Source organism: Cebidichthys violaceus, unplaced genomic scaffold (genome assembly GCF_023349555.1).
Source record: "Cebidichthys violaceus isolate CVI_PGR_0920_01 unplaced genomic scaffold, fCebVio1.0.p SCAF_5, whole genome shotgun sequence".
Taxonomy (NCBI): Eukaryota; Metazoa; Chordata; class Actinopteri; order Perciformes; family Stichaeidae; genus Cebidichthys; species Cebidichthys violaceus.
Genome location: NW_027176705.1, coordinates 14534502 through 14561233, shown reverse-complemented (window position 1 = coordinate 14561233; position 26732 = coordinate 14534502). Strand labels below are relative to the sequence as shown.

Below are 26732 nucleotides of genomic sequence, written 5' to 3'. Positions count from 1 at the left end.
CTGCTTCAAAATAATCTTCAAAAGTGTGTTTCGTTTACATTTTTCAGAAATTGTTTTGATAAAAAATGTGATAATTGATAAAGCCAGATTAAAAAGAATAAATTACATATATATTATATAACATTTATATACATTCTATAAAATGTTCCCCTTGAGAGGATGCAGTCATTTTCATCATTTGACCCTTTGCTATGCCCTGTTGCTACTCCGTGAAGCTGTCAGAGCTAGCATGGAGCCCACACTATCAATATATATTATTTCAATTTTGGGAAGATAAAAAAGTGATTTCAGAGATAAGCAGACAGAGGGTCTACAATATGCGTTTGAAGGATATATCCATGACGTCAAACTGATTCAGCAGCGCAAGCAGCGGGGTAGGTCTTATCTGTTATAATCATTAAAAAGCAAAGAGAGCATGATTAGTCGTTCACCATGCGTGCTAAAGCTAGTGTGCTAACGTACTCACAGCTTTTTATGTAGAAAGTCAATATTTTAGAAAAGTATATCTCCTCGAAGCAGAGGCTAATAGCTGTTGGACCCTGGAAATTCAAGGTCATTTTGCACGTGTAGAGAAACATTCTATGTTGCTCCATCAACACCTTTTGTCTACTGTGTATAAAAGAGCTGCGTTCTACGTCACAATGGACAAGAAAAAGAGATCTATGAATTAAAAAGCAAAGTGAGCACTATAATTGCTCAATGCATTCAGTGATGAAGAGTTTAATGGTGATGAGCGATGTTACTAACATTGAGGGACTACAACTATATATTGGAGTTATACAACCCTGTGTTGTACAATGATAAATAAATGAACCACGTAAATTGTACCTATTGGCACCTAAGGAATCTACCATCCAAATGTTATTGTTACATATACAGATCACAAATCACTTGTCAAACGGCAGCACAGGGCGGTATGGCTGTTTGCAGCCAAGGCGGGTGTAGTGGTGTTCGTGTTGGTCAAGGCTGTAGGTTATTGTTAACATAAAATAACCTAATGTAACAAACCACTCGTAACAAACCAGATTATGGTCATTTCATGTTGTAAATGCATCTCGCAGTTTGATGTTTGGGGTCCATGCATGTAAACGCAAGCGTTATAGCGAGGTGGATAAAGAAGAGAGAAGGAGATGTTCTGTGCTATAAATCTATGCCATAAAGTGTAATCACTGAACGTGTCACCTCCCTTATTTGCAGAGCTTTAGTGTCGCTCTTGCATCACAGAAGACACAACTGCATTTGTGTTGCCTGCTAGATGCTAGTTTGCAGGGTTGTAATGAAAACCATTTGAGCCGCTGTAGTGAAAGCTTCAGCTCCATGGACGGCTGCTTGACCCAGAATCAGGCCAGTGTAGTTTTGTGCTTTAGAATGCAAAGATGATTGTTAACTAACTTAACAACAAAATAACTCATAAGTGACGGGACATCTTCAATAAATGATAAAGAGCGTTTGCTGTGGCCATGTTGAGCCCTTTCACAGCCCCCTCTTCCAGCCCCCAGACAGCCACAAAGCACAGAGAGGTCAAGAACTGAACAGAAGTCCCTGTGGGAGCTCTCTTGCCCTTCAACCTTTAGGTGCTCATCCCTGATGCTCATTCCCTAGAGGTGTCAGATGAAGACAAACCAAGTGGTGCTGTATATGCAAAAGCCAGAAAGGAAAGTGTGGGACGGAAGGGACAAGGAACTTGAGAAGGTGAAAGAGGACAGAAAGGGCTTTGAATGAGTGTGTTAAAGGAGAGAGTCAAGGGGAGGGAGGAGGGAGAGTGAGGGGGGAGGAGAGAGGAGAGTGTGGCTGAAATCGAGGCGTATGGGGTTAACAGACAGGAAAGAAGGGGGGAGGAGAAGTAGTGCTTGGAGAAGGAACACAATGAAGATGAGGCTGCATTAGCTGCCCATCTCAGGCCAATTACTCTGCTGCTCCCCCTCTCTTCTACCTCTCCTCTGCTCTCCTTCTCTCGTCGCCCTCACCTCTCACTTTCCTCCTCTCTTCCCCTCTCTCACTTTCTCTATCTCTGCTCTAACTATCCACGTGCTGTCAGCAGCAACAGATCCCTAAACGATACCGGTCTGCACTGGCAGGTTTTATCTTCCCGTGCTACAATAGGAAAGAAGGATCTGAGAACAGATAAGATAGGACCAACCAACAGTGACAAAAAGCAAACACATAATGGCGAGGCACACGCCTGACACAGTGCTTCACTGCCATCTAGTGGCGGGTAGCTCGGCAGGAGATCCATCAGAGGAGGCTGATCATTAGTTACAGGCAGTTGCGCTGCACCAATGTGATCAAAAACCACATCTAAGAAGGTGTTTCACAGATATATGTGATGAAAGACTCAAGGTGTTGAGATGTGTTTCTGTAGTGCATTTGTGTGTGAAAATCACTCTGTTCTGGCAAACTGTTGGCTAAAATATGCAAATGAAGGTCCCTCAAACTATTTTAAAATAAATAAAATTAAAAGGATTGAAATAGACCTCTATTCTGTGTCATCTGTTTGATGCTTCCCCCATGTCCTTCAAAGTATTTTATGAAAGCATAAGGCTGGAGAATGATTTATTGAATTGCTCACATTATGAATATCCTCCCACCCAACATGCATTCCTATTTCAGTTACTCTTCTGAATTCAATACAACTCAGCTGAAGGTAGCTACAAGACAATTACACAATTACATCCAAGCAGAAGGTCAAACAGTCAATCAGCCAACGAAGTAAGCTTGTACCGTGAAGAAATTACAATGCACTTTTTTAAAAGAGCTATTGTTGCACTTCTTATCATAAAGGTAAATGTATGTGATTATTTCTTCCGGAACAAACTTCACGTCCACCACTTCGCTAACAAAAACCTTTTAAGACACCACAAGACCAAAAGGTTTTGACCATCTGCAACAGAAGACTTCCACATATTTCCCATACTTGACTGTTTGTCGAAAAGACAATATTTTATGACACAGTTAAAACCGATTGCATATGATATTACAAAATAAAACACAGCATAGGCGGAACATGGGAATGGACCTGAAATTGCGCTCGCATTCAATGAACGAAAAACTGTTTTGGCATATTGACAGATCAGACAAGACATCCATACACTGGCAAATCATATATATATATATATATATATATATATATATATATATATACACATGAATATAAATTGTAATCGTAACTATTGATTAACCTTGACCGCAGGTTTTACTCTCTGCTCCAGCCTTTGTGGTCAACCAGGTTGATTTATTGTGTGCTGCATAGCAACAACAAAAGCTGGCCATGCCATGGACACTGTGTCAGGTCGTCATCAATCTAATAGGGTGTTCAGGCTATAAGTGGTAGACTGATTTACATTCTCTAAGACTGACCCTAGAGTTTGTAAAAGAGCATATTGTGGAATTTAGTTGGCCAAGACCGTTTACAGAGTTCTTATTACTTATTGTTGTATGGGGCTAATCTCCGGATGTTTTGGTCGGTGTTTTGCATACGTATGCATGTGTCTGTGTGTGTGTGTGTGTGTGTGTGTGTGTGTGTGTGTGTGTGTGTGTGTGTGTGTGAGAGAGAGAGAGCAGGGGTTAGTTAAGGTGCAAAGAGCTGGAAACAGACACAAAATTAAAATCACAGGACTGCAGAAATAATGGGACATCTGGTCCAGACATCTGGAGCCAGGGGGCTATAGGAGCTTCCCAGCATCCTCTCACCTTGCGGGTAAATTAGCAAAGTGAGAAAATATGGCAGGGGTAAACGATGGTGACAATCACACAGAGGGAGGACAGTTGAGGCCGGTTACTTGGGAATTCATCATTTGGAGGGCCTTTCTTTTTTTGTTTCACATGAACAAAAGGGTGATAAAGGACGGACAATGTGGGAGTTGTCTGTGTGAGGAAGAGATGTTTGAAAGCGTAGGAGGTGGTAACCATCTCATTACTCTTTGGCAAGAATTGATACATTTTCCTACATTGACCTAATACATTTATAAAAAAAACAAAAAATGTTCCCAAATGAAATTGCAGTGCAGAAAAGATTTTCTTCATAAATATGAATACTGCATTGAAATCGCATTGATTTATCCATTCTGTCTATGATGACCACAGGTGTTTAACAGGGGTGAGAAATGTTTAGGTCAGCCAGATTGATCTTTACGAACCCGGGCATGGGACGGCATTTCCTCATGGGCATTTGCATGAGACAGACATTATTTCAAGTAGGCTGTAAAATAGATGATTATCAGTTCCCTTCACTCAGGCAACAATATAAATGCATCATTCACTGGGCTGTCACTGGCCCTCACCGATGATTTTCTTTTTCTTTTTCGTAATAACATGGCAGCTATTTCTGAAATGTCAAATTTGTCACAGACGAGCTTATGAAATTAGTTTCCGGTTTAGGTCCATGTTCAGAGTAAATTTGTTAAATAAGCCATGCAGCTGGTGACTCATGGTTCATTTCATATCTTTATTCATAAATACTAGTCAGAAAAATAGCAACAGGAACAATTAAGTTATAATAAAACATATATAATATTCTGTTCTTGCAACAACCAGATAAGTATGTTGCATATCTAATAGGCGTCTTCTCCCCCCCTCAGCAGTGACCTTAAAGCCTGAATACCCATGAACTGTAGGCTACAAACTCCAAGGCCTGCAGAATTAAAGTGTCCGGACAGCAGACCTCTCCTATTTCTGGTGCGACACTTATTCGCAGAAATCCTCAATTCCGTTTTTTGTCTTGCCCACATAGGTAGACTGCAAGTGGTCCTACATGTGATTCTTTTTCCTGCATGGGGATGTAAAATAATGGTCTCCTTAGATCATGGCATTACAATTCACACAATTCGAACAAGGAACATTTCTTGGGGAAAGAGAGCTTAAAAAAAATGAGTGGGCCTATCATACGAGTCAAATGACTCGATCGTGCAGTTGAGAATATGGGAGAGTTGGCAAACTGTCGGCCGGCTACGGGGTCACTAGAAAGAATATGCCAATGTGAGAAACGGTTGAAAATGTAGTTCTTTACAAGCAGGAGGACTGGTGCTAAAACGCTTTTTCACAAACCTCAGACAAACATGCAATGAAATTTGGGTCATAATTAGACACATTAGCTTTTCCTTCAAATTCTTCCCTAGAATTTGAAATTCAGAGCTTACTGCCTCCACGCGACTCTCAACACTCTGGCTTTGCGAGTGCACAGCATGGACTGATGGGTTGGCATGTGTCTGCTTGAGAGGGAGAGAGCGAGATGGTGTCAGATGTGATATTGATGACAAGCCAGTGTGCTTGTCTCTTGTTTCCCCTTGGCTTAATGTAAGGTCACAGTGGAAAGGTGGCACAACAAATGTCACAGAGTCGCTCTGACAGCCTGACCCCTGGGAGAGAAGATACCCTTTTAATCAGATGCCCCTCCTCCCAAGTGCCCCATTCCTTCTCAAACTCTCTTCCACTTTCTTTCTAGCTGCTTTCTACTCGTCATGACCAATTCGTCTTTACTTAACCTTTGCTTTTCTCTATACCGTCTCCGGTGCCACCAACTGTTTTGCCCCCTTTGTTCTCTCGCCCCCTTTTCCACCCTGCACACACATACACACACACGCACATAAAGATACAAAAGCAGACACACACCCTACTCTTCCCTGCCAGTTTCCTTGAGCTCTCGATCCAAAGCCACAAATAGGTAATAAAGATGCCATCAAAAGGACACCAGAGGATCCGCATTCTGCCTCCGTTCCATCCCCGCTCGTAACTCTCCAGAGGGCAGAAGGACATACATCACCTGCAGAGCCTGCTGGCATAGAATTATGTTGTTTAGTGCAGGCTGTTCCCATGCTGATCCAAATGCCTAAAACCCATGTGCACAGAGAAAGAGCGGGAAGCATACTGTGCAAATGCAGTAGCCCGCTTATACTGTACATTGCCAGTAAGTGCAGACCATTAAGTAATCTGAAATATATAGCAAAATGCCTCTGAGAAGGCCCCACTCAGCATGCTTAAGACAGAGGAGAGGAATGAAAAGATGCAGGAGGAGAGTACAGGAAGCACATACTGTATTTATTCCCCTCTGTGCCTCCTCCCACCCCTTCTGAGACAGTCAGATAGGCTCTGCACATAATGTCCTCGTCAGGCATGACCTTGAGCGAGTCCATTGTCTCCCAGGATCTTCACTCACACTGTCACATCAGACCACTTCAGCGTTCTCAATAAAAAAAAAAAAAACAACGCAACAACAGCATCCCGATGATATATCACTGCACATCAGCTGCATTAGCAAACATCTGGGCCAGGTTTGTCATTTCCAATTATTGGAGCGGTACAGTAGTGTGGCTCCGAATGTCTTCCCAGTGAAATCTTTATGATTCAGCCTGTGTTGTTCTTGTGTGTGGTTTTACTTGGGCTTATACGACAACTAATACATTTAACCAACCCTTAGACAATCCTAAGCTAGGCAGAAAACAATGCATACATGTTTATTATTGAATGCTGGCTTACAGGCTTTTTGTATCCATTTAATTTAAGATAGACTGGAAAGGATAAGGATAAAATAGTAGTAGATATTTAACAAAATGCAGCACTTGCCTGTATTCCTGATGTATTCAGCAGGTGCACATCTAGTATTTTGCACATCCGAAATATGTGAGGAATTGAAGTGATGGATGTGTTGGGTTCAGTATGTTGCTTTTAACCGTCAAATGTAGTGCTGGGCCTTTAGGAATTACTTCACCTCCACGAGTGCGTTTCTGTCCACAGCACATAGTTAGGCGTGACTGTGCTCCAGCTAAGTGACACGCAGTTAGTTCTCCTCTTTGCCCTTTTGGTATTTTGGTGACTCACTCGTGCTGAGTCACTTGACTGCACCTTTGTGTGAGGAGATGCTCAATCGGGGTGTGAAACTGTTCAAATTGTGATAAATCCAGTCGTTTTTGAATGTGTGCAGCGCTCAGGAAAAGTTATTCGTAGTGGCGCAGCTGTTTGCAGCGTAATGAATGGTTGTGGCAGAATGTTCTTTTTCATCATATAGGCGTCACACGAGCTCCCACTTTGGCCTCCAAATCATCGTACAGCACAGCACCGTTTTGAGATCGTGTTCTGGATCCCTGGCTTGTTCTGTTATAGCCGCAAGAAGAGACCACGAGGTCACGTGGAACTCATGCATGAGTTGTTACATTAAACAGATGCGCCCACACGGGAGACTGACCGATGTGTTTGAGAAATGCCTGGGCACCAATTTTTCCGACAGTAATTTATGTCAACCTTTAATTAGATGGTTCCAGTGACCAAGTGGCGGTGGCAAACAGTGACCTCAGATCCAAGCTTTAAAAACGCTGGTTCAGAAATCCATGCATGGGTGAGGTGGAGGGTAAATGCACATAAACGCTGTTTACCCACCTTTGAAAATCTGAAATTGCGTTTATGCAGATCCCCCAGGGCGTTTATTCATATAGTTTACATGGGTTAGTGCACTCTTTCACACTCTATCTCTCTGGATCTCACGTTTTATCCTCCCTTGGATATTTTCACATGAGCACAGAGCAGCCATTAACCCACGGTCCTCTCACGCAAGGAGATCAAAAGCCATAAACATTCTTGCACTGAAGCCGGCTTAAGCACACTGGTGCAGGATAGGTGTGGCAGACGAGACACATTTTGTCAGATAGGTTGGATATATAATATCTTAATTTAAACATAAGCTTTTTTTTTATATCTATACAAAAAACGACCTTTACACAAGCATCTGCACACTACAGGGATGCAAAGCAATCAGAATGAAAGAGCACTTACAGTAAGCTCTTATTCATTCATTTACCGTATCATTAAAAGGTAAATTAATCTGCATGCTCTTTACTGCAAATTTACAGAAAGGGGGACATTTTTGTTAATGTGAATATTTTAAATGTTTTGTTTTAGTTTTGATCAATTTTGTATTTGTCCGTTTTGACCAGACCCCTTTTCAGTTGTCGCCTGCATTGAGCCACATGGTATTTTAGAGCTACAGTTTTACATTTGAATTGCTTTTATTAGTCACTCCTGAGTGAATTCATTCACCTTGTGTGTGTGTGTGTGTGTGTGTGTGTGTGTGTGTGTGTGTGTGTGTGTGTGTGTGTGTGTGTGTGTGTGTGTGTGTATGTGTGTGTGTGTGTGTGTGTGTGTGTGTGCGGCAGTCTCCCTTTTTTTTTGTGCTCGGACAGGATCCATCATTGAAATGTTCCTGCTCAGTGTTCTTATGAGACCATGTTCAGCACTGATGAACTCAAAAGACCGGAGCTGAAATAACATCAGACTGACGGAGGAAGCTGCAGAAAGTTCACTTTAATTGATCTGTAGAGACAAAACTCTAACGATTTCCAGCCAGACACATTTCACACTGGCAAAAATGATTTTATAAAGTTTTGTGTGTGAACCGTGCATTCATTAGTGTTCACATACGGAGAGTCTGATTCTTTCTTGGTCTGTGAATGTGTGCAGATTTTGAATCCACTTCTGACCATGCAAAGGAATAAACCCTTAACTAGGTGGTAGACGAGTGTGATCATAGAATTCTTTTTCAAATTATATGCAAAGAAACTTTAATACTGTCGTATACTACCTGAAAGTACTGCACGCACGGTCGCTGCCGTACAACAGAATAATCCAGTGCTTTTAGATGAGTAACGTTTTTCCTTTCAAATCAAAACTCTTTCACAAGGTCATAGGCATGTCTGTTTATTTTGAGAACAAGAAAAACATTCTTTTAGGATAATTCTCTTTTATATTTACTCTGATCTCCAACCTTCGTCAGCAGCGCCTCTATTTCATCTTTTTTTTTTTTCTAGAACTGCATACCCCAGGGGATCTGTTAATGACATTCAAATCCTTCTGCAATCATTGATGATGAACTCTAAATTAACCAAAACAGGTACATTTCCAGTTATGCTGAAACTGTTGAAGGAAGTGCACTATTTACAAAGCACATTGTTCACTGTCTAATTGATACCAAGCCTCTGTTGTGGCTGACACAGCTGTGTTCTCAGTCTCACCATCAGAGTTTGTGCTTTTAAAGCTTTGGTCCTTTATTAAGGTGCTTTGTACAACATTCAGAGATATAGCAACTATTATCTATGTCAGACATAGTGGAGTAATGTCTACCTGAGCACACGATGAAGTCGCCGTACCCCTAAGTGTGTCGTTACACAAGCTTCTCCTTGCTTTATTGACGCTGTCTTTGAGGCACGCTCACGTGTTAGGTCACTCTTTGCTAGGTCATGGTCACTGCTCTGCACTGCTCTTAAACAGGAGTAACAGCTGATACCGCTCTCCAGACCAACAGGCTATTTGCACTGTTAGCGCTTTTAGCACCATTAGCTGCAAGCCGCCAGCTCAGCCCTCATGGAGTGGGGGTGACCATACTTTCCTATGTCCTAATGCATACGCTGTGCTGTTGTACGTTGCTATTTGGCCGTCTTGATGGGATTTTTTTTTTATATCGTTTTCTCGGAGTGTGTGCCGATGGGAGCAGGAAGTCTCCTGGAGCTTTTAGAAAGACCGAGTCTTTCTGTGGCGTGACAGCTAACTGTTACTTCACTGACGGCTTCAGTCAAAAAGAGCCTCAAGCGTCGTAGCAACAGCCTTGACAACGACACATTGATTGATTGACACACAGACAAATCAGTGCGTTGTTTATGTTTCTGTATCGAGTTCGGTGATAATGAGTGGAACAGAACATGACAAAAGTCAACGGTGAAAAAAATAACGTTAATATTATGTTAATAGTGGTGAAACTGCAACAATTTGGTAGTGACCGTTCAAAACCAAGACATTTTAGAGTTTTGCAGATATCTGTCAGGACAGTGCTGGACAAACTGGGACGTCTGGTCACCGTGGTGTGGAGGCTCATATGCTCTGAATGTCATATTTAGCACCTTTAACAACCTGTGAGCGTCTTATAGCACAACTTTGGCCTGATTGAGTGAAATAATACATTTTTCTGAAAGCATCATAGATATTGATTAAGGGGTTGCGTGCCATAAATGATCGTATTTGAACACAAGCAGAAGAATGTGAAATATTGATGATTACAAACAGGTGTGCACTATCAACACTATCAAAATCAACATTCAACGCGTCGTGCGTTCAGAGATGCTCCTCTGCATGGCACCGTTGTAAAGCATGGCTATTTCAGTTATTGTTGCAGCTTGAAGCACTCGGGCCATTCTCCTTTGACCTCTCTTATTAACGAGGTGTTTCTGCCCACACCACCGCCACTCACAGGATGTGTGGGTTTTTTTCCACAGAATTCTCTGTAAACTCTAGAATGTGCTGTCCATGAAAATCCCAGGAGCTCAGCGGTTTCTAAGACACTCAAACCATCCCATCTGGCCCCAACAATCACTCCACAGCCACAGGCACACTTCTTCCCCATTCAGAGGTTTGCTCTGAACAACAACTGAACCTCTTGACCATGTCTGCATCATTGAGGGGCTGCCAAATTATTACACGTTGCCGTTTGCATTAACAACGTAGATGTACACGTGTGCCCAATAAAGTGGCCACTGAGTGCATGTTTTGCATTGAAGTGCACCAAAGAGCGTGAATGTTTCATGACCTGTGTGAATTTGAATTCAATTTATACAGTTAATTAATCATCAATGACAAAATGTGCTTTCTTTACACCGTTGCTGTGCATGTGAGAATTACTGCTATGCCCCTTTCTCAATACACGTGTTAAGTTCAGGGCCACACGTTACATATAGTGTGTTTGATTAGTTCAGTTCCCAGTAGATGTCTCCTGTTAGGTTGAAGTGTAAATTTCACACCTAAAATAGTTCACCTGACATACTGTATACGGCCAACTGTGACCTCACACATTCTTGTGCTTCTTTTGATTGGCAGGCCATCCAAATATTCAGAGCATTATGGGATTTGCCTGCTTCTCCCTTACCTGAAGCTACTGCTTAGATACATCGTAAATTTACGACAGATAGGTAACATGCAAATCTATCCATACGGTGTCTTTTTGTCCGTACCATCCTCTCTTTCCTCCTGTACAAATCATCACACATCGAGACTTCAGCCACTGGAGCAGAATGCATTCAATTTAAATTATCCTTTTAACACAACAGACTTGAGCCTTCTTCCTATTTCCTCTTGCTGTTCCCCCTTCCCCTCTTATTTTCTGTAGACTTCCTCAGTAATCCTGCTGCATAATCATAGGGGAAATTAATATAATTATTGCCTTGCAAATTGATATTCAATATGAAAATACTCACTGAGGCCTATTCACTCAAATCTTTAGTGTGTGTGTGTGTGTGTGTGTGTGTGCGTAATATTGTCAGTATTATGCACCTGTTTTTGTTTAGTTTTTTTAACCAGGTGGCCATTGTGAGGCCATTTTTTTCCTACCCAGGGGTTTTATGAAAATGTACATGAATATTGCGATTTTCAAGTTGTGTTTACATTTTTGCAATGCTTCTATGGCTGAAACCAGTAATTTAAACGATTGTGTCCGTTCGTCATTTGGCCTCTCGAACTAGGTGTTCACAAGGTGTTCTCACATCTCCCCACAGGAAGGAAACAACAACAGTAAATGTGAAGTGTTTATTCGCAATACAAAATAAATGGATTTTTTTTTTTTTTTTTTTTCCAGCATTGATGAAGAAACAATTGACTCAGTTTTGAGATATGGATGTATAAGAAGTTGCTAAGCCATTATTTTCAATCAGCAAATCGTACCCTCCTGGAAACTCCATTTTATACCTTAATTGATGTACTCAAAAACCTCAAATTGAGGCTCAGAAATAGTCACACTGTTAGCGGGCAGAAACAAGAACCTGTGGTGGGCCAATCGATAGAAACTTCATTACTGGGAAGCCTGGCTAGTAATCTCTTTGGCTGCAGCTGTGAGGGCTATACATTCTACCACAGCACCTGTTCGCAATGATATATCAAGCCTGCACCTGCAGAGGCACAAAGGCACACTCGCACCACAACGAGGTTTAACACTCTCCTGCTATACATTCTCTCTTCTTCTCACGGTCTCCATGTTATTTTGTACTTTCTCCCTGTCTCTTTCTCGCCCCTTACAGATGAGATTTCTCACATTTGTGCCAGGATGCATCTTTAGCAGCTGACAAGAGCAGAAAAAGTGATGGGAGAAAACAGTGGAGGAGTGGAGCAGCAGTGTTAGGAGGAGGGAAAAAAGGGGAGAGCAGTTAAGTATTTTTTCAGTTAACAGAAATAGACCTTTGGGGTTCAGAAATTGTGTAGTATAATATTACATTAGGACAGCTCCATTTACACCAAAATTGCTTCCAGGATGGCGAACCACAGAGACGTTTTTAACCATTTTTCTTTGTACCTTTGAGAAAATTGGGTCTCCGCGGGAAAAATGACAAATCCTCTCCTTAATAAGTACAAGTTTTCAGCCCTGGACTCAACTCTCACGTAATCTAATCCTGCTGTAAAACAAAAGGCCCATGAAAACACTACTAGCAGCGGGATAGAAAAGCTGAGTGGGTCTGGATCACAATGTGACACAATGACACTCGTATGTGAAGAATGAAACATTACTTCTTCATTTGTTTTAACCAGTAGATGGCAGTGACAGAGCAAGAACACCCATGACTGACTTTACTGATTAAAGTACACCAGTAGCCAACAGGCTTTTCACAAAGAAAAGTTTGATTTATCTCTCTGGAGATGTAGAAAATGATTGTCCTGGTTACTTACAGTTGTAAAAAAGACAGAACTAATCAAAAATCTACTCCTCTCTGCCCCTTCTTGGTGAATGCTGAAATCTGTCCCCTTGAGACTTGGGGATGCAGCTGCACTGTGGCTGATGCACACTGGAGTGCACCGGGCTGGAAAATGTTGTTCCAAGACAGAAATAAAGAAAGAGGATAGGTTATTTATTGTCTCATATCCTCTCGTAAGTAGGACTATCATGGTGCTAAAAGTCATTGCTATAACTTTGTCATGAGAGGATATCTTTATGCTAATAGCGCCCATTATGCAACCAGATATTGCAAAGTAGGACTATCTTCCCCGGCTCACTCTCAGCTCCGACTGACATAATATATGGTCACCGAATGAGATTCCTGCCCTGTTGAATAGACTCACTGAACTGTGTGTGTGCGTGTGGTACTCCATTAAACTGACATCTGTGTTTAAATTGCAGCAATTATTGTTTTGTGATAAACACAGAAAATGGAGGTTTGATTAATTAGATGTTATAAAAGAAGTATTTCTGACTGCTGTTTATTGATTCGCCAAGAGGAAACTCAAGAGACTTTTCATTATCACTAACAACACAGCTGTGATGCAAATTTCTGGAACTGTACAATGCTGTACAAGCAGCGATTCCAGCTGGCTCAATAACTAACTGAATATACTGGCTTCTGTTTTTGTTTTTTTGGCATTTTCAAAATTACAGTTGACTTTTGAATTACAGTGACCATTTGGTTCATTTGCACCGTGTGAATGTCACTTACAATATATCACATATCAGACTTTTTAGATGGGAATAGTGCAGCAGCTCCCCAGTGTTCTTCATTTACACAGTTATCAGCCAGATCGGAGACGCACCAGGACTGGATCTGTCATGCGGTCTGTCATGTTATAGGAAACATGAATTAGAGCATTTGTATTACGTACGGTATTTGTTTTGTTGTTGTTAATAATCAGATCCACGCATGGTGTTATTTCTGGGAAGCTACTCCTGGCACAGATCGGAAATGTAAAACGTATATTGCTCAATTTTAAAAACGGCATTTTGAATTAAATAAATAAAATGGAAAAACTACAAATCATCCCAGTGGAAGACGTTGTGGTTAGACTGTAGATTGTTTGTGATGAGAGTTTTCAAGCTACTGTGTCTCCTGACACAATACTTTTGCGGTCGTATCCATCTTACTTAACAGCCATGGAGCTGTCTCGCAGCTATCGAGATAGCTTTGCAGCACTTTGATTAAAAGAGAAGACCAAGGTTACCAGGACATCTGTTTGGAAAGCTGGGCAGAGATTACCCACCATCATCCCACACAGACTCAGAGCAGCAAATGATGTAAGTAATACTGCCTCTTGGCCTTACTCAACCTTTGTAGTACTTGCTACTACTACTACTGTTTTAGAATTCACTTAATTAAAAGGAAAATGTACAAAGTTTAATTGATATAGCACACTTCACAAGCTGCGGAGCTGTTCATTACGAAAGAGTTAGTGCAAATAAAAAAAACATACATTTTTCTGACTATTTTAAGACTCTCTTCGATAAATTGAGAGTATTGTATGAACCTATTTGCTGTCCCACCAAGAAGAATGACATTGTGTGATGTCATTGTAATAAATGTAAAGCTTGTGTGTAAGATAGGACATCTTTGAAATGGTATGTAGACTCAGACCTGCTGTTTTGTGATCCAGAGGCCCATTTCACAAACATAAAAGGTGGGATTCGCAACATGAGATAATTTCCTCCTCTGTTCATTTTGACACATTTAATGAATCAAAATAAACACCAACACTTGCGACTGATGCGTGAAGACTTGAAGGCCCCGAAGGACTCACACATTTTCTGCAATTTGTGAGCCACAGTCATTTGTGAAATGTGACGCTGCCCTCCTTAGTGATGTAAGCAGTGTTAATATTGGATAATTGAGTTGAATCATAGACTGTATACAAGAAGTCGATGTAGTCACCGTGATGTCACCCATTGGTTTGTGGACTGCTGTTTTGAAGTCGCCTCCTGGTCTTTGGCTTTTGACCTCTTGTTTTTTTTTTTTGCAACCAGAAGTGACACAAGAGGGTGGAGCTAAGTAAAACCGAGCACTACAAGGACAACTCCCAGACCGGACGACGCCGTGGTAGTGACCTGTCAATCACAAGGTAGCCATACCCTTAAGCATACCCTGCTTTATGGTCTATTTTACTCTAAATGAAATCATAATTTACTAAATGAACACCGTGCTGTATTGAAGAAGACTTGTAGCTACTGATAGCTACCTTAAACTAATGTTCACAATGTTTACTGAGGTAATAAAGTAAGAAGTAGTGCCATTTTCTCATGGACTTCTATACAATCTGACTTCTCTTTGCAACCAGAAGACTCGTCTCCTGCTGGCCATTTGACAAAATGCAAGATTTAGGCACTTCCGCATTGGCTTTACTTTTCAGACCACGAGGTTTCCACCTGAGTTGAATGCAAAGGAACAGTTTCACTTTTGATTACACAATCACAATTCATGATGATCAAACGTTGTAACACATTTTATTATCATGGTCCAAGATAAATTACGACAAGCAGAATTTTCATCAAGGAGATAATAGATTTAGTCTGTAAAAAACTAAAAAAAAAATAAATAAAATGGTGTGGGATGCATTGCTGTCAGACACCATCTCAAAATATGCATTCTTAATGCTGTATTTCAATATGTTGTATGTGAACAAAACGTGAGTACAATCAACAAATGAACTGATCTTACGAAGCAAAATGCTTCTCATAATATTTCTGTTGTGTCATCTATAAGATAACTGCTCTGGACTGACTGCTCACTGATGACAAACAGCTGAACACCTCAGACCCTCTCCACCTCAATGCAGCTCTCAAATGACTCTCATTTCCCTGATCTGTTGTTCTGCCACGCTCTAAAGCCTCCCGACCCACCGTGCCACAGTCTGTGTTTACAGAAATGTTTCTGAGCTCAGCGCAAAAAAAAAACAACTCTGGATACTGGATGCAAGATGGATTTGTAGATGATCCATATTAATTTACTGTACCGTATATTATACAAACTGTCTCATACAGTAGTATGCATATAGTATATTTCTGCAATGTCACTAAATAACGAAATACATTAAGCTAAGGCCCCAGCATTTTCCATCCAACTGACCCTTACGGTGAGGAATGAAAGCAAAGACCTAACGTAGTAAATGATCGTGTGTGACCGTCTCAATCCGCCCTTTTCCAGAGAACTTCAATCACTCAATTTCTCTGAGCAGTATGCTTCCAATCCCAGCAAACAGCTGGCCCGGCATTTAGAACACATGAGGATTAGGGGGTTGATTTAGTTAAAGGCTCAATCCAGAATCAGACCATAGCACCACTTATGATGCCAAGATCACCTCTCTGCTCGCTTTGTTTATGATATTTCCATGCTTTTTGCATTGATTTCATGGATATACACAGCATGTATACAGGCGTTAAACGTGAAATACATTTCACAGTTTGTTTATGATTATCACAATCTAAGAAAATGACACCTTTTTGAAGGCAAATGGAAAATACTTTCCTATCTATCTATCTATCCATCCATCTATCTAAATGAAAAGTCAAACACCAGGGGTTGTAAAAAGATTATGCATCATCATTACACACTTGCTTTAATTCATACAGGTTTTTTTTTTCATCTGTGGTGAATTTTAACTAATGCTGGATTAGAGTAATCTCCAGGCTGTGGGTATTTCACATCTTGCTCAATCTCCCGTGTCATTATAAGCTCAGTTGGTGCTTTCACTCTCTCACAGGAATGCAAGGTATGCAGCTGCTTGTGACAACATGGGTGTGTAGAGAAAGTGCAGGTGCGTGTCGATGTGCTTTGATAGCATGCACGAAAAAGGAATCCATGAGCTCAAGTAGATTCCATAGTGGCCATCGGCTCTCATTGGTTAGCGTGGGGGACTGATTTGCATGCGGTGGGAGTGTCCTGAGCCAGCACTGGGATGAATGACTTGTTCAAGGCAGATAGCAATAAGGCATAGCACTCAGCAGAGGTCTGCGTTGCTCAGCGCTCAAAATGCCGAGGTTACTTAAGCTGTTACTCTTCCTGCCATAAAGTGCTGGACTAGGACATAAACATGTTCAACAGCAGACACCCCAGCCTTAGCAAAAGAGGAAGGATATGGGTAAGTTTTATAATGATTACTTTACAGACAGAATTCACTAACACAACTACCAGTACTGTTTACGATACTGTGACTACTGTTTTATATTAATAAGACAGACCATGACAAGTCCCTCTTCCTCTGCACTATACTAATATATACAAATCTAATTTCATAGATTGATTGGCTTAAATGATAGTTATAATGCAAGATAAAGTGTAATGATTACTGTTTAAATCATTGTTGCAGGTGTTCACAAAGCTCTGCAGCTGTTAATATAACTAAATACTAATGTTCACACTGAATAATCCATCAGGAATACCTCATTTTGCAAATATCATTCTCTTCTCTTTTATTAAACTGTCTTTAATTATCTTGTCTTACAGGGATTGTGCATCCTCTTGCTTTACACCAGCCCTCTTTCCTGTTTCGCGAATTTCAGCCAAGCAAAAGAGCTGATCTATAAGATAAAGGAGGGATTACCCAGGGGGACCTTCATAGGGGCCATTGGAGTAGACTTAAATTTGGATTTCACTGTGGAGCCCCCCTTTTTATTCAGTCTCCCAAAAAAGAAGGTCAGTGGACAGTATGTGAACCTAAATAATACCACCGGGGAGCTTTACACATCTGCTACAGAGATTGACAGGGAGAACTTCTGCCCCCATAACTCAGAGGGACAGGGATGTGTCCTCTCACTGGATGTGTTTGTGTTGCCCCAGCAGTACTTTCAGCTGGTCAAAGTTAAGATCTTTATTGAGGATGTGAATGACAACAGGCCAAAGTTCCCTGTGGATGAGATCTGTATATCTGTCCCAGAAAACACACCAGTCAATGCTCGTTTTGCAGTGGAGCAGTCAGCAGTGGACCCAGACCTCGGTGTTCACGGAGTGCAGACCTACTGGCTTGTCAATGACTTTGGCATGTTCACACTGGATGTTGAGGAAAACGAGGGAGGTGAGCGGACACCCTTCCTCATTGTGATGGAGGCTTTGGACAGAGAGAACCAGGCTGAATACATTACGGATATCATTGCAGAGGACGGAGGGACCCCTCCTCTGCTTGGAGCGGCTACCTTGAAAATTGTCATCACAGATGTGAACGATAACTGCCCCCAATTCGCAGAGTCGCAAATTAATGTCACTCTGCATGGGAATGCCACCAAAGGGGCTCATTTGGCACGTCTGAATGCTTTTGACCCTGACCTTGGTGCTAATGCTCAGATCAGCTATGCTTACAGTGAACGTGTGCCAAGGGACACCAGGAGCTTGTTCCATTTGGACAGAATCGCAGGGGTGATCAAGCTAGCAGGAAAAATAGACACTGGCACAGCCACGTTTTACAAACTCACCATTCTGGCCAATGGAGCTGGTTGTATCCCTGCAGTAGCTACTGTTTCTGTTCATATAATCAAAGTTGTTACAGGACCCCCTGCTGTCATACCCCGTTATATTGCACCAGAAAAGGATGGGGTGCTGACCATAAAGGAGTCTGAACCAGAGTTTTCTCCAATTGCTTTTTTTACTGTCAAAAACATTGATATGAAGCAAAGGGTGGATTGTCATTTGGAAGGGTCTGGTCCCTTCAGGCTCGTCCCCTATCAGCTTTTAAAGAACGAATACCTGCTAGAGACTACAGAGCCCTTGGACTATGAGAAGAAACGGGAGTACGAGCTAATTGTTGTTGCCAAGAATTCTCGGGAGCTTGTCATCAAGACCTTCCTCAAAGTGCAGGTATTGGATGAGAATGATAACGCACCAGTGTTTCAGCAGTCTTGGGTGGAAATATCTGTGGAGGAGAACAATCCACCAAACACCTTTCTGACCCAGCTCCAAGCCACAGACCAGGACAGCGAAAGCAGAGGGGAAGTCATCTACCTCCTTGGCGGTGACGCCCCAGTGATCTTTGTCATAGATCGTGTGACAGGTGTCCTGACTGTAACCACATCGCTGGACCGCGAGGAGAAAGAGACGTACCGCTTCATAGTGAGAGCGGTGGACCAGGGGACACCCAGGAGGGAGTCGATTGCAACTGTGGTGGTGAGCGTGCAAGACCGCAATGACAACAGTCCACGCTTCATCAATAAGGACTTCACGTTCTTTGTGCCAGAGAACTTCCCGGGGTACGGGGAAATTGGGGTCCTCTCTGTGACAGATGCCGATGCTGGGGAAAATGGTTGGGTGGCCCTTTCCATCCTCAACGGCAGCGACATCTTCATGATAGACACAGGCCGAGGCGCACTGAGGGCCAAGACATCACTTGACCGTGAGCAACAAGGGACATACCAGCTGTGGATTGAGGCCGTCGATGGTGGGGAGCCTACGCATTCCTGTGTAACTATGGTGACCGTGCTGTTGTTGGATGTAAATGACAACCCGCCCATTGTCCTCTTCCCCCAGTCCAATCAGTCTTACATGCTGGTCCTACCCAATACGCTACCAGGAACATCAATAACAGAGGTCTACGCTGTGGATAAGGATACAGGCATGAATGCTGTGATCGCCTACAGTATTGTTAAGAGGAAAGGTGGCGAGTCAGGTTCTTTTGCCATTGACCCAGAAACAGGAAATATCACTTTAAAGAGGGAGCTCAGCATCCGGGGCCTCTACAGCCTTCTAGTGAAGGTCAGTGACCATGGTCAGCCTGAGCCGCTTTACTCAACAGTGATGGTTAACTTCTTTGTCAACGAAACAGTGAGCAACGAGAGCTACATCCAGAGCCTGCTGACCAGAGAGGCTGAAATCGAGGTAGAGGAGAGGCCCTGGTACAAAGGCCAGATGACAGAGGGGCCTGAGAGGTATGAGTTGTTCCCCTGTCAGCCTCTCCTCATTGCTCTTTCAGCGACATGTCTGGGGCTGTTCTTCTCGGTTGTCACACTGACATCTTACATATGCTGTAGGAGATTTAAAAAGCAGCGAAAGAAACGATCAGAGGTTGAGATACCTTTGAAAATGAAGAATGACTCAATGCAGGTTGTGAACAGAAAGCTCAGGCAGATCTCAAACATCTGATATTTAGTTGTCCACATCCTAAACTACCACTGTTTACATGAATGTTTACAAAACTCACTGTGAGAAGTGTAGTTCTCACATGAAGTTGCTCTTTTTTCGCTTTTGTCATATGATTGTTATTACTGCAATATAGTGTCATTTGACTAATATGCCACAAGCTTTTGTCATTAGAAACACACTCTATTTTACATGAAGAAAACCAAGGCAAGGAATACAGTTGTATTGGCTTCTAAGTTAAAACAGCTTTATTACAAAGTGATAGAGCAACTCAGTGAAGATTACTCAATCTAAGGTCCTATGTAAATATTGTACAAAATGTTTTACAACTTTATAAACAACTTTGCATTGCATGAAAAGCACAAAAGACAGTTCAAGGCACAACAAATGTTTCCCTTTTCATAATTGTTTTAGAAAAACTGCATTTCTTTACATCACAAGTCACTATTACAAATATCATGGAAAAGTGATTACACGTTGGGAGTTGGCATCGAAATCTTTCAATTTGTTAAATGACATTTTAGCTATATTCATAAAGTACATTTCAAAATGTATTGATACAGAAAAGGTAGATCAAAATGCATTACTTTATCCATTGAATTGTAATCCTGTTATATTCGGAGAGCTCGATGTGTCAATATACGTCAAACTCTACAGTATAGCTGTGTTGTATACAGGAAATGTTTAGTCAATATGCACAAATGCTTTTGAAAACAGCAGATTGACCAAAAAAGAAAATCCATACTCCATGCCCACTTACAGGTTTCACAGCTTTCAATTGCATCTTGCCTTCTTTAGCTTATTTGTAAAGGAGTGATTCCATGATATACAATAATGTATGAGTGATGTACTGTTAGCTCCTGGGAAAAGCTATAAAGTGGACCTTGAGTTGGGATTTTTCTTTTTGCATGCTGTCTGAGAGCCATGGTTGGTAACAACATGCCCTACTTTCTGTGAAGGCTCACAGTAGTTACTGGTCATGCGTGTAAAACCTTTAAATGCCATCTCAGTACAGCAAAGACTCCCATATTTTCATCACACTGAATAATTTGATACGTGTCGAAACTTCTTTGTCATAAACCTGCTTCAAGTTGCATACATCACCCTCCTTTATACAACCATGAAATTCTCAATGTGTCTGTGAAAACATGCTAAGTGTTTGTGAAAGAAAATCAAAGTAACGATTAAAGATGCTTTATTTTTTATAAATAAAACTGGATTTTCTTCTGTATTGATATCACTGACATATACCTAGACATTTTCAAATGTGTGTGTATGTATACAAACTTGTTGTAATATTTGGTAAGGTTTAAAAGTACAATCTATTCTTTTTGATGCACAGCCAAACACTGGATAACAGCTAAATATATTTTACACATCTTCTGGTGCTGTTTAAGTTTTATTTATTTATTCTACAATTATGCATGCGGGTGTACCTCAAATGTGCAGTGCAGTATATGGTCTAAGCGATACAGATTGTGTGACATCACATGAAAAAAAACCAACAACAATGAGAACCTCTTTCAGTAGAATATGAATTATTAAGTATTTCATTAGTCAAATTGAGTCAAGTTTAGATCGCATCCTCTTCAGACAAGATTAAATTCAGAGTACAAAATGAACTACTGCATTGTACCTCAGAGCGAGACGAAACATTTAAAGATCAAAAGCCTGCCAGCATGTGTTGTTGCTGTCATCACCTGCATAGGTCAGAGCTGGTGAGGTAACGCCCAGAGTCACACTTAGAAGAACACTGCGCTGACTTGTCGCTACAGCTGCTTCTGTCTGGACCATTTGAGGATCAAATCAATTTAGTCCAAGCTACATCTCTCACCTTTCTTGAGTGGTGTTGGCCCTCACTGTGCTCACAGTACAAACACAACGTTTGAGAAACATCACCCATGAAATTGTGAAAAGTGGTCAAGATGAAACACAGATGAACCAATGGTTCCTCCTGCTTTACAAACATGATGTTCCTTTGCCCTATGCCTGTTTGTTTGCTATAAAAGCTGTGTAGACAGAAAGGCTTTAGTATTCCTGTTAACCACGCACACTCCCAAGTGAGGAACTCAATTGTATTATGTGTCATTTAAAACCTGTTCAGGTATGACTCTTACAAAACTGGAAAAAATGCAAACAAACCAGTGTTGGCATCTTATTTACACATACAGCTTCTCAAGTGATAATCTTTGTTACAGGACAGAAGCACGCCATGCGAGCAGAGAGAGCACATTAGTGTAATTCCCAGTAATCACCTCTGGCTGAACTGTCCATTACACAAATAGGCTGAAAGATCATAATCATACATACATATATATATATATATATATATATATATATATATATATATATATATATATATATATATATATATATATATATATATATATATGCACACAGTAATGTCTTTCTAGGCATCAAAAATAATGCAGAGAGAGATGTTTGTGTGTGCGAGAGAGCGAATAAGAGGGATGCCTTTACTAACAAGGGCTGTGAACAGAAGTTGTGTCAAAGAAGATACCTTTAGTTGAAGTGTGCGTTAATAATTTCATCTTTTATCAAGAAGTTGAGGTGTCCCTGACAGAAACAAAAAAAGCGAAGGTGAATTGCGCTCATGTAGCAGCTTAATTCATCAATACAGATGATCTTTTTGGATCAAATTGTATCCCAAGGTCGAGGCATATTTGTGGATATTCTTCCTATGCCTTCATCGTGCAGTATCCAGAAATATTGCACTAACTATGTATTCAGTATTCTTTTTTTCTTTTGTGGGAACAGGTTAAAATGCTGCAACTTTAGCATGGTATTTATCGTTACTGAAAACACACATCGGTGGTGCATTTCATATATGCCTATAATAAATAAGTCAGCCGTCCGGGCAATGGCTGTTTGCAGCCAAGTGAAACAGAGTGTAAGAAGGTTTCTGCACAATTTTACATTTGTTTTTAACACTGAGCAAACAATTACAGCATATGATTAATTGCAGTAATAACAATGGAGGTTTAATTTCACTGTATCACCTTTCTCTTTCACCCGTTCCGACTCTTTGAATTAATCATTTTCCCCCAGCATGTTGAGAAAGGAAACACACAACAGTCACACAAGCCCTTTAGGCCTATTATGTCTTAAACACAGCTGTTATGATGACAGAGTACGCTTCTGTTTGCAATAACAAAGAAAGTCCCTGGTTAATGAATGTACAGTTTTGATGATGACATCACATTTTTTTTCTGCGCAGGGTGCACATATTTTTTCATTAACTATGCATTAAAGCTAGGACGAGTAATATTCTTCAAGAACATTTTTTTTTTTGTCTTTTTGTTTTTTGGAATTCTCTTCGCATTCTGACAACAACTAATAAATCAAATGCTCTGACAGAAGAAATAAACACAACACATCACGTGCTCATACCAATTTGGCACATTTTGGTTTCTAACGCAATGGGTAGCCAAGCCTGGCAAACTGTAACACACCAGTACAGTCGCAGTAAACACCTGGTTAACGTTGCAAATTCAAACAAAGCCACTTCAGGTTTAGGTAAAACATCATGGTAGTTGGGCCTAAGATAAGTAAGTTTACAATAATAAGTAACTTCTTTTTGACACTTCTTTTTCAACAACAACTCTGGGACACAAAAACTGAAGGTCATGTTGGTTGCGTTATGTTGACCATCTTAGTTGTGATATTTCAATCAGGTCCGAAGTTTTTCACACTTGGCATGAAAATGAACACACCTTGTTATATGTGTTAGTTCAACTATATCCACACACTGCATGAGTGGTGCATGCTTGCTGTATAAGCTGTAAAATACAGATTTGACTGACTGCTGAAATACAAATCTGCCGCTCGTGTGAGCAATTTCTTCTGCAGTCAGTAAGTCAAGATCCTATACTGTTCAGTTTCAAATAGCAATTTGCTCCATACGTTCCTCTATCCACCATGATCCTCCAAATCATCTTTAACCCAACGGTAATTGTTTTTAACCTTCCAGGGCGTCATCTAGATATCTCTCTTGTTATAGGGATCCTGCTCTAGGTTTCACATATAGATAACAACAGCTGGATAAGGGGGTCACCCAGACCGAGACACTCCACAGCTTTTCTACATGACTGATCACCTCCTGTTGCAGTAATCCTGCTGACAGTCAGTCCGGCCTCTTCAGACCAGGGCAGAATGGACGGTGGAGCGGTGACTTGTCTTAAATCAGGTTCTTGAACTCTTTCTGACTCCAACAGTTAGTGTTCTGTGCTTCTTACAATATGCAGGTTATTAGAACAACATAATTGTCAGGAAGTGGGGGTGTTAAGATATGATATGATACATAGAGGGCTGCACAAATGTCTTGGTGACTCAAACTGGCTTCCAAATATGTCTTTTTTTTGCCGTACTGATACAAATAGCCTACAGACTCAACCAGTCTCCCTGCAGCCTCTCTCTCTCTCTCTCTCTCTCTCTCTCTCTCTCTCTCTCTCTCTCTCTCTCTCTCTCTCTCTCTCTCTCTCTCTCTCCCTCCAGGAAAGTCTATCTGAAATTACATTAAATTCTTAATGGTGTAGACAGCAAGTAATTACCATCAGTCACAGCCCGATCCCATTTCCAGATTGGCTTTATTGTAATGTCCCTGCCTTGAAATCAAACAAATAAAGACACAATGAGAGGCCCAGGTTGGGTTACACACATCTGCTGAATGGGAGAGGCTACATTTCCCAAGTTATGACATCAAATACTACTCCCCCCCCCCCCCCCCCCCCCCCCCACACACACACACACACTTTGTTCGCCATCTTCAATAATGCATCTCCACATTCTCCCCTCTGAAAATCTCTGCCTTTGATCTAAAACATCTTTCAGTTGCTGTGATGCAACAAAATATAATCCAATCGCACTCTTTTGATCCTGTTGTGGATTACATTACTAATTTCTTTTTTTCTTCCATCCCTATTTTTCTCTCAATCCAGTTTCATCTCAACACAACACAGAGGGGCTTCTAGGGAATTAGCTGCAGCAATGTATTTCTGAGCAATTTATTTTTTTTCCCACAACTGCCAACAATTTAATACCAGTCCAACCACTATATTGATCCCCCCCCACCCCCCCCAACATTAGCTTTTTAACGTTGATAATGTGCATTCTGTCTTCTTTTGTATATGCTAAGAAGCCATATAACCATCATGTCTTTTAATCAGTTGTAGGATATCCAAAACCTGGCTTTATTTAAAATTCCACTGGCACCATTTTATGTGATTCACCAAAGAAAAGGAAAGCTTCCACCGTACTGTTCTGTGAGACATTCAGCAAGACGATTTCAACCAGTAATAAAGGGTGTGACTCAGCACTCTACACCTCGAGAGGAAGGGTTGCAAGTGTGTGAGTAGATCCTCTTCCATTTTCAACACTTGACCAGTGTGTGAATGGGTGTGGGCGTGTTTGTGCCATTGCGTGAAGGAGAGACAGAGAAAGAAAGAATCAGTGGGACTGTTAACTATTCAATGACTGCATTAGACTGCATTGGAAGAACAACACATTCTCTATCAAAACAATGCAAAAGAAAATGTATTCAGACATTTAAATAATTATAATGCATTTAAACTACCTTTAATGCGACACAGTTCCTATTTTGTTTTCAGAACTGTAGAAAAAATGTCATCAGTAACTGTTGAACGGTTCCTTGTTGAACAGTTTTCCCGTGTCACGTTACCTATTTGGTGTAATTGACAGGTCATTGACCTAATCAGCTAGACAAAGATGAAGAAAAGCAACTTGATGACCTTTGTCCAAGCAACTTTTAACAACTGAGGAAGAAAAAGAAAACGAAGCACTTGCCGGACTTAGCAAAAGATGAGCCGACACAGTCTCACGTCAATTCATGATAATCCTGAAATGTTAAACTAGTGATACATGGACACTAATTTTCCTCTTTTTTTTGTGTCACTCAAAACCATTTTCAAACTTATTACACAACAGGTTTTTTTTCTGGCACTCTTGACCACCAGACTCGTGGTTGAAAGTACCCTGTCCTCTGTTTTACCATTCACCTTCCCGATCCGCTGCCATAAGGAGTCTTTCTCAATATTTAAGGCCAGTGCCACTACATATTTTTACCCCTACACTCACGCAAGTGCTCCTCGCTTTCCGACTTGTCCCTCGTAACAGATTTACAAGGAGTAGTGGTTGAAATCTTCCCGTATGAAACGGGACAACCCTTTGAGACTTCATCAGTAATCGTCGATGGCGTTAATGTTATTGAGTCACTTCATGAGCTAGATATGCTGGCTTTTTTTGATATTCTTGTAATAAATAAAAGGTCTATAATACATTGAACAAGGTGAAACTAAGATAATAAAATGTTATCATCATTTTTAAACCTTTATTTACGAAGAAAATATGTATTTACTTTCACTTTTCAGATGCACACTTGCTTTGGAGTTTTGTTGAATTCATGTGTCCACCACGAAAAAAGGATCATATACCATAATTGACTTTCCATTGGCATTGTTTTTGTGCTGAGCAACACGGGGAAAAAAGGGAAAATTTGTGTCCGCGTACACAAATCAGTAGATTTCATGAAAATCGGATCACTAGTGTTTCCGTAATCCTGCTGAAAAAACAAATAAACCAAACTGAAAACATAACCTCATTGGTGAAGGTAATTATCAGTCACACAATGTTACATACACACACTTTACAGCTCAAGCTTTGGAAAGATCTGCATCATTAAACTGATTGTTCGCATCGCTTGAATTAACACATTTCCCTCCCTTTAGGCCTCAAACACATTTACAGAATCAAAAAGAGACCTTGTCCTGTCATTCATTTATTTAGCTAATGTACACTGCTGGAGGCTCGTATTAGCTTTGACTAGCATGCATTTCTGCATAGAACTTGATTTGTACCCTA

General features: G+C 40.9%; 1 protein-coding gene across 1 annotated transcript; it reads left to right on the top strand.

The window, feature by feature from the left end:
• The first annotated feature begins 16734 nt into the window (after positions 1-16734).
• LOC137887572 (protocadherin 20) lies at positions 16735-21019 on the top strand. The gene is made up of 2 exons (XM_068730663.1): positions 16735-16851; positions 17217-21019. The coding sequence occupies exons 1-2, from the start codon at positions 16804-16806 to the stop codon at positions 19836-19838; spliced, it is 2670 nt and encodes an 889-aa protein (XP_068586764.1). The 5' UTR covers positions 16735-16803; the 3' UTR covers positions 19839-21019.
• The last annotated feature ends 5713 nt before the right edge of the window (positions 21020-26732 follow it).